Below are 11,351 nucleotides of genomic sequence, written 5' to 3'. Positions count from 1 at the left end.
AGATTTAAACATTCAAACTCCTGTGTTGAAACGGGAAGTTGTATACTTATTATACCTCGTTAGCCCTTCGGGTTCAAAAGACTTTTAGATGAGTATTTACATTCAATCGGATTTCTGAGGGGAAATCGGTCCAGCTGCGTCTAACATGAAAGTTTTTGGTTTCCTAGGAAACATGCCATTTCCTGGAAGTGCGAGAAAGACAGACATACCTTGAGTGCGTGTAGCACGAGTTCGGCTGACCGTAGACCCTCGAGAAAACGAGGGTCTATGGGCTGACACACATATATATTCTCTCTCTCTCTCTCTCTCTCTCTCTCTCTCTCTCTCTCTCTCTCATTTCCACTTGTTAAACTTGACCGTGACACCATAACATGACCGATCGTCTGAGGATACTGGTGAAATGTTGTACTTTTCAATGCGACATTATAAAGAAAAGAACGCAAAGAAATAACAAAGTACATCAGTGCTGCGTATCGCTCAGCCCGACAAAACAACGGACGACGAAGCACGATTATACCTTTGCGATATTTTTCTGACAGTATTGTACGTTTTGCGTTCCTGACTGGGCGTCATATTTGCCAGGTAGTGACCATTTTCGAGAGACATCACAACAATTTATATACCGATTTCAAGTGTAATTGACTTGAAGTAGTCGCACTCCGTGACGCGATTTTGAATTGCCAACTCGTACACAGTTCACACGTGCAGAGAGCATGACGAATCCTGGCAATCGTCCAAAGGGGTCCCTTGAAACTGGTCAAAGGTGAAGTTGCAGAGACACCAGTAGCAGCTGAGGCACGACGCTTCGCTTTGGGCGCCCCCTGAAAACAATGTTAAGAAATCAACGACGATATACGCTGTTTTCAGCGAACACAGAACTGCGTTTTCCTCAATCAGATGTGTTATAACGTTATCCGAATTCGTTTGCTTTTCTTGAAAAATGTCATATGCTTGATTCGAAAATAACTCATCTGCTGACGATCGTTAATCGAGGTTGTGCGTAGGAAAGCGTAAACATCTAAAACGGATCAAATCACAGTCACTTGTGGCTGGGTATACTGCGGACGGCCGTCTACCTAACTATAAGCATATAATCGACTCTTGGTCCAATAGACTGTAATGGGCCTTGCAAGAAAGGCAGATTAAAGAAACAAATATTTCCTCTTTTCAAACAATAGTGACAATAAAAAAGTTAGCGATTCCCAACAAATTTGATGCAATTTCCTGTTTGCTACAGTAGATTCATTTTAGAGAGCCTGAGAGATTAGGTTGAGTGAAAAAATACTCGCTCCTTTGATTCAATTTTGGACACTGGAAAATCCGCAAACCAGAATATCAGGGCACAGCGTTGAACGAATTATGCAGTGAGAGTGTGCAATGGTGTTGCGGATCCGCAGCAACAGATACTAGGCTGATGATTGTCCTACAATCCCTGTAAATCATTGTCCCCCTGATTTATTATGATGTCTCAGAAGATATTATGTCGCTTCAAAGACACATATCTTCCAGGAGTGAGATACTCCATCAAACGAAGCTAAGCAGGATGCAACATCAACTATGTATTTTTGTGACTAACGCTATGCATTTGTGATTTTTTCCCAACGGAATTTTCCTTCAAAGGTCACGTGATGACTTAAAGAACCCTGACGTAAAACATTGACATATATTTTCAAAACAGTGTTTACATATACCAACTTTCACTTTCGGAAGGCCAGACGACCATGAAAGAGAATTGTGATTGAACACGATGGAATGCAAATGAAAGGAAATGCTTGAAACTTTAGCAACCAGCAGAACGATTTCAAGTATGATTTCACGGTCAACAGAAATTAGAAAAAAGAAAAAAAGACATCTACAGGGTCACATTCGCTCGACGATATCTATGTGGAAGCCATCACTGCGCATGCATCATCTGCTAGATGGAAACTTTCAAAAATGCAGCTTCATATTAGCATATGCAAAGGTATTTGCCCTACACTGTTTTGTTGTCAAAGGAAATTCTCTGTTACTGTCCTCTTCATCTCAATTTGGGTTTTTCCTACCAGTCTCTTGGTCTGCCATATTATGTTTGTGTTTTGGTCCCGATATCTGTGTGTAGGTCACAATCTCCCGGCAATGTATGTGTGTCAGTGCAAATCAGAGTAAGAGAGAGAGAGAGTGAGAGAGAGAGAGAGTGAGAGAGAGGGGAGGAGAGGAGAGGGAGGGATGGAGGGAGAAATAGATGCAAACGAAGGTACAGAAGTACAGATAGAGATAGAGAGTGTGATACAGATACAGGCTGATGAATGAAAACAGACAAAGAAATACGGTGTCAGAGTAAGATGTAGATACAGAGCCGGAGTGACAAATTTAGAGCAGTATGTGCGATAATAGATAGAGTGGAAGGACAAACAGAGACACAAAGACAGAACATTGATAAACAATGATAATTCAGTAAAGACGTAGAATGATTGTCAAATATTAAAAAATATTTATTCAACATATAAATATAAGATAACATTTTCTCGTACCCCTGTTTAAAAATTGATGCTCTGCATCTAGGGTTCAGACTGATTCTGTTGAAATCATATTTATAAACCTCTTTCACATACATCCGGATCTCTTATCCGCATCCGAATTATGCATAATTTAGCACCAGTTCGACGACTGAGGTATCAAAGTGACATTATCATAATTAAATTTTTAAAAAAAGGTCAAATTTGATGTAGCACCGCTATCTATTCTCCTACTTAGATCTTCCTAATTTGACATCAAAAGAGATCAAATAAACAGTATGATTCAAAATGAATAAATCATATACTAGGTTCAAGAAACAAATACAACTGAAATGAAGATAACAATAGGGTCATCATGAAACACTATCTAGTTGTGGTGTTAACTGTCACTATAGCTGTCTCAAATGTCCTTACTACCTTGTTACTCCTTAAATCTAACTACGGACATGAGGTTAGAATAATTTTAATAAGTAATGCACAAATGCAACTGGCAGTGTGGCTGGCGTGCAAGACAAATAAATGTCTAGTCATACTAATCTACATAAATAATATGTACTCTGTAAAAAAATCCTCGTGATGAGATGATAAACATAGAATCGGTTTGAATGAGAACAGCTTATGGGCTTTATTGATTTCATCGAGCCGCTAAAATGAATCAGGGTACTTTGGATGACAACTTGATCCAAACATGGTAAACCCAACGTCATTTCACGATGCACCTCTGTCATTTGTGTTGTCGTTAGACAACATGCTTGCTCAGCTGATTATTTCAAAACCGAACTGTATACCACCCATGACATTTTTTTGAAGTAGAATAGGAAAAACATTATTGTACTCATTCGTATCATAATAAAGTGTGTGACCTTCATAAAATGTAAAAAAAAAGTGTCTGCAATTGTTGTGTCATAAAAATAATTGAAAGTTTCATTGAAAGTTTATGTTGAATATATTATATATTTACAAATTTGACAAGCTACTAATATCTTAACGCTTATGACAAAATATAACGCCAAGTATCATCTATATGGTGAAATAATACAAAGCACCGCAAAGAATGCCTATTTGGACTGTTACTGCGAAACCAGGACCGTTGTTATTTACGTGGAATGGCGAATATCCGTTGTGACACTTCCTCATTGTATTGTACAGACTTCACAACGAGTTTCCTGAAGTGCGAATCGACGGTGTTAATGCAGTCAATATGCAGCTTGTAAACCTTTGATGACCCGAACCTTTATGGAGCAATGGATACGCTTTGCTGTAATAAAATCATAGAAAGTATTAAGCAATGTTAAAAAAATGTTGAATATTTCGATGAGTTGAACCTCGATCTAATGGCAGTTATGGTGATGATGAGGATGATGATGATGGTGATGATGATGATGATGATGGTGATGATGATGATGATGGTGGTGGTGGCGCGGGGTGATGGTGGTGGTGATGATGATGATGACGATGATGATGATGATGATGATGATGATCATAATGTGTAAAATAAAGTTGGTGAATGAATTTCACCAGAACTTACCTAGCTTTTATTTTTGAGGTCAGCGACGAGCCTGTCAAATGATGGTCTCTTCTGGGCATCTCTTTGCCAGCAATTCTTTATGATATTACACCTGCGCCCAAAAAGAAAATAACACACATTATAGTATCACCAAAACCATTCCCTTGCAATATATAGAAACAATTCGTCATTATTTTAAAGTGATATTACTTTCTCTTTAGAAGACACTCCTATTTTGTATGCAACTTAATACTTTTTTCGTTGTAATCATTGAAGTGGGCCTACTGAGAAATATTCAGCGAGATGTTCAGTGCTTGTTTGTGTGTCTCCCCTCGCCGAAACAGCCAAACGATGAGGAAGAGTATGGAAACGCTCCGCATGGACAGATAGATGGTCAAATTTAAGTGTATTGACATACATCCACCCATCCATCCATCCATCCATCCATACATACTACATACATACATACATACATACATACATACATACATACATACACACACACACACACACACACACACACACACACACATACATACATACATACATACATACATACATACATACATACATACATACATACATAAATACATACATACATACATACATACATACATACATACATACATACATACATACATACATACATACATACATAAATGCTGTGTATGACTATATACTCACAGTCCTTTGTGGCAGTGTTCTGGTACAGGCATTGTGTAGCCCCTTTTCACTTTTCTCCGAACATCTTCACAACTATCCAAGTCTGGATAGGGCTTTTACCAAATGTGACGATTTCCCAAGTAAGATTCCATAGGACCAGACATCAGACTTAAAGTTGTACACGTTTGATGTTAACGACTCCGGTGCCTCCCAACGAAGTGGAAGCGGTCCCTGACAAATGTAAAGTTAAACACGTGTATTGAGTATCATTGGTGTACCATGCAAGCATGAACTTTTTTGACGAGAACTACCACGGAAACAATCGTAACAGCAGTTTGTTGAACACTGAATTCAAGACTGTACAAGGGATTGAGATCAAGAAAATCACAGAAAGAAGCGTATAGGGGATTTTTGTCGAATACCGAAACTAAGCTGTGCACATGATCTTGATAAGTAACACAATTAAAATACTATGTAGCTACAGTTGTACTGGTGTGTAATGCTGGGAAAAAACCTACGAATTATTCACCAGCACTTGAATGGCTCTCATCCGGGAGATATGAATTACAAATGATTCTTTTGAGACAGGGTCACTGTATACTCCTCAGAGTAATCCTGTATGGGGACCAGAAGCAACATGAGGTATGGTAAAAAGAGGAAGTTTGGCTGCTCAGTTGTTATCTTGAAATCTCACCTGTGATTTTGTCACATATTCTTCATTGTTTCCAATGTTTCGAGCAAGTCCAAAGTCAGAGATCTTACAATTTATGTCGCTGGTCACCAGTATGTTTCTTGCTGCCAAATCACGATGTATGCACTGAAAATAAAACGAGTAGCCTTTCATTAGATATACATCCTAACCAGAAAATCAGCCATGTAGGTGCAAATATCGGGTGACACGGATCTGAATTTACACAACTTGAAAACTTACATTTCGTCTTGTTTCGCATTTGAATTTGTGAAGTTGTCACTTTATACTAGCGTAGAGAAACCGTTTGAGTCAATAGACAAGTGGGAAATGTAAAAATGTCACCTATAGTATTCAATGATAAAGCTTTTGAAATGCAGCAAGTTGCACCTCTACCGATGTTTTTACGACATCATAAATTTCAATTTGAAATTACCCTTTGTCACAACTCAGTGATTTCATTTCATATGGTGACATGGTCGCTGGAATAGAACGTTGAACGGCAGTGGGGAAACTGGTACAACCAATTGTGTTAAAGTAGTCATGCCGTCATTCGACCGCCCTTTTACATCATTACATGTAATTGCTGATCGTCCACAAATCTGATTTTGCTGTTGACCGTTTTTGCCATGCCTACTTACATTATTCTGATGAAGATAATCCATTCCCTCTGCCACTTGAATTGCAAATTTAATCAGATCCTTGTCTGTCAACGCTCTCCTTTCTGCATAGAGCCTGTAACTGACTTAGAGTTGACTGGACGGTTCTTTCGCAGATAATTCTTCAGTGATCCGTTTGATACATACTCAACGATGACGTAGATTGGATCTGAAAAAAACACATAGACCTTGCTTCATATGTTGACAGGTGTCTTTGTCAAACTAAAAAGACCTTGTATTTTTTTCGTTTATGATAAGGTTATTGATATCGGTCATATTTCTGTCGCAGAAAGAGATATGTTTTCTTCTTAAATGTGATTCTGAGGCTCTGCATAGCCCGCTGTTTATCTAATCTAACAAGGATGGTAAATTTTATCGAGGATGAACTTCAAATGTGACCCACTATTATGTTATTAGTACTACATGGACACGTCAAATAGTTACCATAGAATTATTGGTTTATAGTACGACTGATGTATTGACGATACCTATCTTACGATAGGAAATTATGCTTGCAACGCACTAGTTATGTATGACTTACTTATCATGTAATACAAACACATCGTCAAAGACATTCAATTTCGTGTACTCGATCTAAGAATATCGTTTTTCTTGAGTTAAAGACAAACCTGAAGACCATTGGGTCCAATTAGCCACCATAATCAGAAATTGGGACCTCAAAGAGTATTGTTTGCAAAATTGTTCTGTTTGGGCGTAGCTGTTTTCATTTTGAAATCGTAGAACTAAACATTGTTGTCATCGTTCGTGTGCACTCGGTGAGTCATATAAAAGCACAGGTCTCTTACCTTCCCTGGGTAATGTACAACTCGCTAGCAACCGCACTACCCTGGGATGTGGTTGAGTTTCTTCATAACATCAAGTTCACGTATCAAGTCTTTATACTCCTCGGCACTTATACAAGCTAGAAGAAGAACGTAAATGATATAGGTATACCTAAAGATCACCGCACAAGTGCTCCCTGAAATAAGTAAGTTTTTTATTCATATCCACGTTCTTTTCCAGATGCTCTTCTGATGTAAGAGTCACGATTGGTCAAATCTTTCTTTTATGAAAATTCATTTAAGAATAATTATCGATAATTATCATTTTTACTCAAACTAAAAACTTCATTTTACGATGAGTGATAAGTAAAATTTTAATGCTTATTTCTATAATAGCATCAACAAATTTCAATGGAATTGAAGGAGAAATAAAATGCAGATTATGTCCGTTTTTCGGCTCTCCAAACATGTAAGCTTATTTTCGTCATTGTCAACACATTCTCATTGTAATGAAGTCAACTTTCCGTAGGTAATTGATCGACCGGCAGAAAATAATATAAAGAACAAGCAACGATAAGAATTAAACAGATGAAATTGTACCATTGTGGTTATGAGAGATACACCTATGAGTCACAACGAAAACCAGGCGTTTAAAGCAATGCATCTTTGTTCATCTACAAGATGAAAATCAAGAGAAAAGGATGGACGCAGTCCAAACCTACATATGTGTTACCTGAAAGCAATAGCAGGCTAATCAAGACGAGGTCCCATCGGCTGATAAAGCTTTAATAAGGGAAACAGGATTTGATCAATCGTACCTGGAAGTATTTTGATGGCCACGTCTTTGCGTCCGTTCTTGGCTGGAAGTCTTAAGCATCCCTTAAAGACTTTGCCGAAACGACCTTCACCAAGCTGTTCCTCTACTACGATATCGGAGCGCGATACTTCACGGTCATGTTCTACATGCACGTAGCTAGATGTTAGAGGGCGATCGACCAATGATTCTTCGCTAGTTGTGGTACCACTTGACGCTGTCGATGTCGCATCATCTTCAGCAGGCAAGGTCACTTCTAAGATACCGCCCTCCTTAGATTCGGTCATTTCTGCCGAGCCACCACTATGTTTCCCAAAATCTGAATAACTCGGTGTAGAACGTTGCTGATACTCCTCGATCAAATGTACATTTTGGTCAGATGAGATAAAACCACTTTCCGGGCTGGCAATGATGTTAGACTCAAGCAGTGTTGATGTTATACTACATTCGGTTGCATCTATCACCGTTGTAAAGGTTGTTTTGTCTTCGCCCACCTGTTCATTGTCGTTGGCATATTTACCGAGCCTGGATTCTGCTTCATGTTGGTTTACAAAGGCTTGGTTTTCGACATCAGTGATAGCGGTCGTCGCCTGTAGTTGATGATACGATACAAAAACAAACAAGAAACATAGTCTATTGGTTATTTTGTTTAAGGAGGTTAAAACCTAATAGCGAGTGTTAGCATATCGTAGAATCTACAGTTGTCTGACTGAGAGTAACTATAAATTATCATGCTGTGGTTATTTGGTAAAGAGAGGGCTGGTTTTTATTTGCTTTCGATGATTCGTAATTGAATAGAATTGAATTCTTTCAGAGAAAAGGCTTATCTGTATGAGTGAGTGAGTTAGTGACGGCGGTTACGAACTTTGGAAGTTACAAAATAAAAAAGTCAACACAGGAAGAAGCAAGCGAAGCATGTTTTGAACTTCCGAGTCTCAAATGAAAACATAGGCATGTGCATTAATTCCCGTGTTCTTTGTTACATTAGTTATCACAATATAAAATCACAGCAAATTTTCTGACATGAAGCAGATGTTTTAAATAAATATAGTGAAATGGAACGACATACTCAAAAGCGGAATTTCCTGTACTAAATAAAATGCAGTGAAACCTGTCTAAACCGAACCCTGTCTAAACTGGAAACCTGTTTAAACTGAACTCTTTTCCCAGTTCCATTCCAATAGAACTCTATGTTAAAAGGACCTCTGTAAACCAAACGTGACCTCTCCAACCTAACAATTTTCTCCGTCCCTGAACGGTTCAGTTAGACAGGTTTTTACTGTACTTGGAAGCCTAAGTGTTTCGTCATATTTAATGCTTGCAGATAAACTTGACATATCTTGCATATGTTCGCCTCCAACACCAAATGCTGCCTGCAATTAGAATCACTATGACAACACAGGTCGTTGTAATCAATATCATCATGCCTTTCAAGTGAAACTTCTGCTTGAAACCGTCGGAGGACAACATAGGGGACATCTTGCGTCGTGACGTCACTGGTAATGAGTCTGTAACTGGAACAAAGTATTGATATAAGTAAACATAAAATTTAAAGAAATTCCGTGTACTCACATATAATAGGGAGTACTTTTTCGCCTTCCACAACGAATTGTAATTCACGGAATCAGTACAAAAGGATGCGTTTGTGTAGGTCGGTGAATTTTCGAGGTGACATTTCTGTGCGTCATGTAATTAATTTGTAGCATGGCGATGATGCAGTGCTGTCAAAACAACGCAACTTCGGGACGAAACAGTCCCGTGAAATGTTACTCACAGTGATTTCCCTAGGACTCAAATTAAACTTCACTGTGTGGCATTCACTTACCTGTTTGTATCCTGACAGTTGGATCAAATTTGACGACAGTAGAAACCGACTGCTCTCCGAAGCTTGATTTACAGGATATACGAAGGTCATCCATCGGATCTGATACGGTAGAAACGAACAGGCTTTTAAATTGTTATCCCAAAGCATGTCGAATTTCATAATTGTACTACTGTAAAACGCGGATGCCCTGGCTGACAGTAGCCTTAACTTAGCTATCATTTACGATTGGCTTCAACCTTTGACAGAATATATAGCGAGATCCACAATAACAACAACATGGATGGAGAATATTCATCTGAATCAGGCGACAATTCTGGCATTGATGAAATTATAATGTCCCCTTGCTATTGATCATACAAAATGATGAATAGTTAGATGAATACACGAGACATGAGAGATTGGCAAAACTTTCGACAACGCGAGAGAGAAAGCATGAGTTACTGATTGGATCTATTTCTGAGAACTGAATTGCTGAAGGCTAAACATTGAAGAAGGCAATACCTTATCTGTGAGGGTTAGTTAGGTAAAACTGTATTATCCATGTTTTATTTTTGAGATTTGTCAAAGGTTATATTCATCGCACTTTCTAAACACAAATGGGCAAATGACGATATTTTGCTCAACGCCACATTACTACTTTTTGGAGAGACAAAGTGTACCGCAATACCGGTATAACGATTGTATTTAATTTTTCGAGTAGCCCATACAGTGTCGACAGCAATATCACTACTCGTTACGGTCACTGTGAATAATCTCTGTCAACAGAGCTACAAAGAAGGCAATTCAGCTGTGTACTTACCTGTAACGTAAAGTTTGACAAACTTTACTTGTGTATGGTATGGATGGTTGTGGCTGGTTGCTTCAGTCAGCTTGTAATTCACGATACATTTGTACAGGCATTCGTCAGCTGGCTGCACACTACGTATGACAAGTGAATATTGACTGGTGATGGTATAACGCTCTGGGTCGGTGGTAGACACTGTATTAGAGGCAGACGCTACAGTGAACCAACCATTGTCCTCTTTCCATTTGTTCCATGTGGCTGTCATACTCTGATAGTCAAATGCCGGCTTTTCATGGGGGCAGTCAAGGACTGCATCGTTTCCAGCTTGAACTGTCATAGTTTGATCCGCTTTCGGTTGGTAGCTTGAAGCGCTGACCGTGGTGAGGATACCTAGTTGATATAAAATACGGGTAGGAAGGTGGTAAGCTCTCCAAGAACCAGGTAATCGAAGTACATAAAGAAATTCACCATGACAAATTAAAATCATCGCATCTGTTATCACTATAGGTCCTCCCAACTATTGTGTTTTTTTATAATTTGCTGACTATATGTTCATGTCAGGTTCAAATTCAAGTCACTGGATTAATCAATCACAATAAAACTTCACCTAATTGACAATTGTGCGGTGTCCTATAGTTTCAAATCTAGTTAGGTCGACACGATATCAATTCGTTATCAATATATGCAGTTACAATGAAACAATTGGCAAAGTTGCAAATCCATCATATCGTGGCTTGTTTCGCTTCCTGTTTTTTATGTTGTTCTTTTTTGGAGTCAATTAAATTTACGTGTTGTATTCATGTAAGATGCAATGGCCATCACTTTAGCACAAAATAAGGAATTATGGAAGGCACTCAAAATAATTTTTCTTGACTCCCAGTGCGACTGTCAACTTTTTGTGCAATCAGACAGTCTAACATCTATAAGAAACGACTTTTCATTTCTTTGAAAATCGTTCATTTTTTTGTGATTCTCATTTTTGCACGACCCCGTCATCGTCGCAGATGCAAAACGGAATACTGAACGTGCGACGTGTCAGAATACACAGTAGGCTGTGTTTGCCAATCGCAGACTCTGATGGTGCGACGAACAAAGAGGGCATTTAGGAAGCATTGAATGCGATCTCTATTATAC

At 38.6% G+C, this 11,351-nt stretch overlaps 1 protein-coding gene across 1 annotated transcript in view; it reads right to left on the bottom strand.

Annotated features, from left to right (window-relative positions):
* Positions 1 to 2,447: 2,447 nt before the first annotated feature.
* The window catches only part of LOC139126342 (uncharacterized), an 11,168-nt gene continuing 2,264 nt past the window's right edge, over positions 2,448 to 11,351 (bottom strand). The window contains exons 2-11 of the mRNA XM_070692412.1: positions 10,233 to 10,607; positions 9,434 to 9,532; positions 8,944 to 9,122; positions 7,613 to 8,198; positions 6,819 to 6,934; positions 5,995 to 6,181; positions 5,360 to 5,482; positions 4,687 to 4,896; positions 4,024 to 4,114; positions 2,448 to 3,753 (exon numbers count right to left, since the gene is read on the bottom strand). Coding sequence (XP_070548513.1) covers positions 6,855 to 6,934; positions 7,613 to 8,198; positions 8,944 to 9,122; positions 9,434 to 9,532; positions 10,233 to 10,607 — 1,319 coding nt within the window. The 3' untranslated portion in view covers positions 2,448 to 3,753; positions 4,024 to 4,114; positions 4,687 to 4,896; ... (1 more) ...; positions 5,995 to 6,181; positions 6,819 to 6,854. The remainder of the gene's footprint in view (positions 3,754 to 4,023; positions 4,115 to 4,686; positions 4,897 to 5,359; positions 5,483 to 5,994; positions 6,182 to 6,818; positions 6,935 to 7,612; positions 8,199 to 8,943; positions 9,123 to 9,433; positions 9,533 to 10,232; positions 10,608 to 11,351) is intronic.

The sequence above is a fragment of the Ptychodera flava genome, assembly GCF_041260155.1.
Source record: "Ptychodera flava strain L36383 chromosome 3 unlocalized genomic scaffold, AS_Pfla_20210202 Scaffold_27__1_contigs__length_13241970_pilon, whole genome shotgun sequence".
In the NCBI taxonomy this organism is placed as follows: Eukaryota; Metazoa; Hemichordata; class Enteropneusta; family Ptychoderidae; genus Ptychodera; species Ptychodera flava.
The sequence above is the reverse complement of the archived record's forward strand: the minus strand, read 5'-3'. Positions and strand labels throughout refer to the sequence as shown.